General features: G+C 49.4%; 1 protein-coding gene across 1 annotated transcript in view; it reads right to left on the reverse strand.

Annotated features, from left to right (window-relative positions):
- The window catches only part of LOC149428192 (hemicentin-1-like), a 48,144-nt gene extending 43,865 nt beyond the window's left edge, over positions 1–4,279 (reverse strand). The window contains exon 1 of the mRNA XM_089667616.1: positions 4,123–4,279. Coding sequence (XP_089523742.1) covers positions 4,123–4,174 — 52 coding nt within the window. The 5' untranslated portion in view covers positions 4,175–4,279. The remainder of the gene's footprint in view (positions 1–4,122) is intronic.
- Between the last annotated feature and the right edge of the window lie 1,721 nt (positions 4,280–6,000).

The raw sequence follows: 6,000 nt of genomic DNA on the forward strand, positions 1-6,000 counted from the left end.
TCTCATACAGGTAACAAGCTGAGATTAGAAGCAGTCTCTTAAAGGGAGTGCTGCTAATCTCATTGTGTTACCTGTATAACAGACACCTGTCCACAGGAGCCATCAAACCATCAGATTCCAAACTCTCCACCATGGCAAAGACCAAAGAGCTGTCCAAGGATGTCAGGGACAAGATGGTAGACCTACACAAGGCTGGACTGAGCTACCAAACTATGGCCAAGCAGCTTGGTGAGAAGGTGACAACAGTTGGTGCAATCATTCACAAATGGAAGAAACACAAAACACGTGTCAGTCTCCCTAGGTCTGGTGCACCATGCAAGATCTCACCTCGTGGAGTGTCAATGATCATGAGAACAGTGAGGAATCATCCCAGAACGACACGTGAGGATCTTGTCAATGATCTCCAGGCAGCTGGGACCACAGTCACCAAGAAAACAATTGGTAACACACTACGCCGACAAGGACTGAAATCCTGCAGTGCCCGCACGGTCCCTCTGCTCAAGAAAGCCCATGTCCAGGCCCGTCTGAAGTCTGCCACTGAACATCTGAATGATGCCGAGGAGGACTGGTGGGAAGTGTTGTGGTCAGAGGAGACCAAAATCCAGCTCTTTGGCATCAACTCAACTCGCCGTGTTTGGAGGAGGAGGAATGCTGCCTATGACCCCAAGAACACCATCCCAACTGTGAAACATGGTGGTGGAAACATTCTGCTTTGGGGGGGTTTTTCTGATACGGGGACAGGACAACTGCACCACATCAAAGGGACGATGGACGGGGCAATGTACCCTCAAATCTTGGGTGAGAACCTTCTTCCCTCAGCCAGGGCATTGAAAATGGGTGGTGGATGGGTGTTCCAGCATGACAATGACCCAAAACACACGGCCAAGGCAACAAAGGAGCGGCTCAAGAAGAAGCACATTAAGGTCCTGGAGTGGCCTAGCCAGTCTCCAGACCTTCATCCGATGGAAAATCTGTGGAGGAGCTGAAAGTTCGAGTTGCCAAACGTCAGCCACCAAACCTTAATGACTTGGAGAGGATCTGCCAAGAGGAGTGGGCCAAAATCCCTCCTGAGATGTGTGCGAACCTGGCGGCCAACTCCAGGAAACGTCTGACCTCTGTGATGGCCAACAAGGGGTTGGCCACCAAGTACTAAGTCATGTTTTGTGAAGGGGATCAAATCCTTCTTTCCCTCATGAACATGCAGATCCGTCATCATTTGTTAGACGCATTTCTGCTGAATTTGTTGTTGTATTCTGTCTCTCAGTGTTACACTGAACATTCCATTGTTAGACCGATCATTTCTGTGTGAGGGGTGAACATTTTATTGTTAGACCGATCATTTCTGTGTGAGGGGCGAACATTCCATTGTTAGACCGATCGTTTCTGTGTGAGGGGCGAACATTCCATTGTTAGACCGATCATTTCTGTGTGAGGGGCGAACATTCCATTGTTAGACCGATCATTTCTGTGTGAGGGGCGAACATTCCATTGTTAGACCGATCATTTCTGTGTGAGGGGCGAACATTCCATTGTTAGACCGATCGTTTCTGTGTGAGGGGGAACATTCCATTGTTAGACCGATCATTTCTGTGTGAGGGGCGAACATTCCATTGTTAGACCGATCATTTCTGTGTGAGGGGCGAACATTCCATTGTTAGACCGATCATTTCTGTGTGAGGGGCGAACATTCCATTGTTAGACCGATCATTTCTGTGTGAGGGGCGAACATTCCATTGTTAGACCGATCGTTTCTGTGTGAGGGGCGAACATTCAGCATCAGCCGGGGAGTGAATACACATTTCCTTCACTGCATTGATAATATAAGTTGAAGGACTTTTGATGAGCGGTAAATTGCTTGTGTTGGGGGGTCAGGAGCAGCGGGGTAAATGGTTTTGTTGGGGGCTCGGGAGCAGAGGGGTACATTGGTTGTGTTGGGGGGTCAGGAGCAGCGGGGTACATTGGTCGTGTTGGGGGGTCAGGAGCAGCGGGGTACATTGGTCGTGTTGGGGGGTCAGGAGCAGAGGGGTACATTGGTCGTGTTGGGGGGTCAGGAGAAGCGGGATACATTGGTCGTGTTGGGGGGTCAGGAGCAGAGGGGTACATTGGTCGTGTTGGGGGGTCAGGAGCAGCGGGGTACATTGGTTGTGTTGGGGGGTCAGGAGCAGCGGGGTACATTGGTCGTGTTGGGGGGTCAGGAGCAGAGGGGTACATTGGTCGTGTTGGGGGGTCAGGAGCAGAGGGGTACATTGGTCGTGTTGGGGGGTCAGGAGCAGAGGGGTACATTGGTCGTGTTGGGGGGTCAGGAGCAGAGGGGTACATTGGTCGTGTTGGGGGGTCAGGAGCAGAGGGGTACATTGGTCGTGTTGGGGGGTCAGGAGCAGAGGGGTACATTGGTCGTGTTGGGGGGTCAGGAGCAGCGGGGTACATTGGTCGTGTTGGGGGGTCAGGAGCAGAGGGGTACATTGGTCGTGTTGGGGGGTCAGGAGCAGAGGGGTACATTGGTCGTGTTGGGGGGTCAGGAGCAGAGGGGTACATTGGTCGTGTTGGGGGGTCAGTGACCTCATCATGTATACCGCATTCCCCCCCCCCTCAGTATAACAATCCGGGAGGGGGGTTGGGATCAGGCCTGCAATGGATGTGATGACATCATACACACGGAGATCAGATTTTATGTCCCGAAGACTCCAACACAGACATTTCCCTGAAATAATTCCCGGCTCTTCCTGTTTACCAATCACCCCCCCCACCTCTCTACATAAATAATCACCCCCACCTCCCCGCCCCTCTACAATAATAATCCCCCCACCTCCCCGCCCCTCTACAATAATAATCCCCCCCCACCTCCCCGTCCCTCTACAATAATAATCCCCCCCACCTCCCCGCCCCTCTACAATAATAATCCCCCCACCTCCCCCCCCTCTACAATAATAATCACCCCCACCTCCCCGCCCCTCTACAATAATAATCCCCCCACCTCCCCGCCCCTCTACAATAATAATCCCCCCCACCTCACCGCCCCTCTACAATAATAATCCCCCCCCACCTCCCCGCCCCTCTACAATAATCACCCCCACCTCCCCGCCCCTCTACAATAATAATCCCCCCCCACCTCCCCGCCCCTCTACAATAATAATCACCTCCCCACCTCACCGCCCCTCTACAATAATCACCCCCACCTCCCCGCCCCTCTACATAAATAATCCCCCCCCACCTCCCCGCCCCTCTACAATAATAATCACCCCCACCTCCCCGCCCCTCTACAATAATCACCCCCACCTCCCCGCCCCCCTACAATAATAATCACCCCCCACCTCCCCGCCCCTCTACAATAATAATCACCCCCCACCTCCCCGCCCCTCTACAATAATAATCCCCCCCACCTCCCCGCCCCTCTACAATAATAATCACCCCCCACCTCCCCGCCCCTCTACAATAATAATCACCCTCCCCCCTCCCCGCCCCTCTACAATAATAATCACCCCCCCACCTCCCCGCCCCTCTACAATAATAATCACCCCCCACCTCCCCGCCCCTCTACAATAATAATCACCCTCCCCCCTCCCCGCCCCTCTACAATAATAATCACCCCCACCTCCCCGCCCCTCTACAATAATAATCACCCCCCCGCCTCCCCGCCCCTCTACAATAATAATCACCCCCCACCTCCCCGCCCCTCTACAATAATAATCACCCCCCACCTCCCCGCCCCTCTACAATAATAATCACCCCCACCTCCCCGCCCCTCTACAATAATAATCACCCCCACCTCCCCGTCCCTCTACAATAATAATCCCCCCCCCACCTCCCCGCCCCTCTACAATAATAATCACCCCCACCTCCCCGCCCCTCTACAATAATAATCACCCCCCCCTCCCCGCCCCTCTACAATAATAATCACCCCCCCCTCCCTGCCCCTCTACAATAATAATCACCCCCACCTCCCCGCCCCTCTACAATAATAATCACCCCCCCCTCCCTGCCCCTCTACAATAATAATCACCCCCCCCCCTACACTGATAGCACCCCCCCCCCCCCCTCCCTGCCCCTCTACACTGATAGCACCCCCTCCCTGCCCCCCTACACTGATAGCACCCCCACACAGCGCAGTACAAGGAGACTTACCTGCTGGAATAAGAAGTATCAGCAATATGTGGGGAATATTTGGGGGTTCCATCGTCTCTGGAATTCGTGTTCCTAAAAGAACATGGCTGAGGGTTCCGTATCAGGAGAGAAGTTACTTTCATTTCAGGGACATTTCACTTCCGGAGAGGATGATGACCCCCCCCCCACCGGAGAGCAGACTGAGCACGCCACCTACAGGACAGAGAGAGGAAACACACCCACATACTGACACTGTATATACTGACACTGTGTATATACCGTATACTGACACTGTGTATATACCGTATACTGACATTGTGTATATACCGTATACTGACACTGTGTATATACCGTATACTGACACTGTGTATATACCGTATACTGACATTGTGTATATACCGTATACTGACATTGTGTATATACCGTATACTGACACTGTGTATATACCGTATACTGACACTGTGTATATACCGTATACTGACATTGTGTATATACCGTATACTGACACTGTGTATATACCGTATACTGACACTGTGTATATACCGTATACTGACACTGTGTATATACCGTATACTGACACTGTGTATATACCGTATACTGACACTGTGTATATACCGTATACTGACACTGTGTATATACCGTATACTGACATTGTGTATATACCGTATACTGACACTGTGTATATACCGTATACCGACACTGTGTATATACCGTATACTGACATTGTGTATATACCGTATACTGACATTGTGTATATACCGTATACTGACACTGTGTATATACCGTATACTGACACTGTGTATATACCGTATACTGACATTGTGTATATACCGTATACTGACACTGTGTATATACCGTATACTGACACTGTGTATATACCGTATACTGACACTGTGTATATACCGTATACTGACATTGTGTATATACCGTATACTGACACTGTGTATATACCGTATACTGACATTGTGTATATACCGTATACTGACACTGTGTATATACCGTATACTGACACTGTGTATATACCGTATACTGACACTGTGTATATACCGTATACTGACACTGTGTATATACCGTATACTGACACTGTATATACTGACACTGTGTATATACCGTATACTGACACTGTATATACTGACATTGTGTATATACCGTATACTGACACTGTGTATATACCGTATACTGACATTGTGTATATACCGTATACTGACATTGTGTATATACCGTATACTGACACTGTGTATATACCGTATACTGACATTGTGTATATACCGTATACTGACATTGTGTATATACCGTATACTGACATTGTGTATATACCGTATACTGACACTGTGTATATACTGTATACTGACATTGTGTATATACCGTATACTGACACTGTGTATATACCGTATACTGACATTGTGTATATACCGTATACTGACACTGTGTATATACCGTATACTGACACTGTGTATATACCGTATACTGACACTGTGTATATACCGTATACCGACACTGTGTATATACCGTATACTGACATTGTGTATATACCGTATACTGACACTGTGTATATACCGTATACTGACACTGTATATACCGTATACTGACATTGGGTAATTATTATTATACAGGATTTATGGCACCAACAGTGTGCTCAGCACTTTACAATATAACGGGAGACAATACAGCAACAATACAGTTCAATACAAGAGGGATAGGAGGGCCCTGATCCTGGGAGCTTACAATCTAGGAGGGAGGGGCTAGTGGTACAAAAGGTAGTGACTGTGGGGGATGGACTGGTAGGAGGAGTAGAAGATTCCATTATTAGCTGAGGGCAAGATAGGCTTCCCTGAAGAGATCGGTTTTCAGAGATCGCCTAAAAGTGAGCAGAGTAGGCGATAGTCTGATAGATTGGGG

This window comes from Staurois parvus, unplaced genomic scaffold, assembly GCF_062004578.1.
Source record: "Staurois parvus isolate SC_StPar_1 unplaced genomic scaffold, SC_StPar_1.0 ptg003422l, whole genome shotgun sequence".
NCBI lineage: Eukaryota > Metazoa > Chordata > Amphibia > Anura > Ranidae > Staurois > Staurois parvus.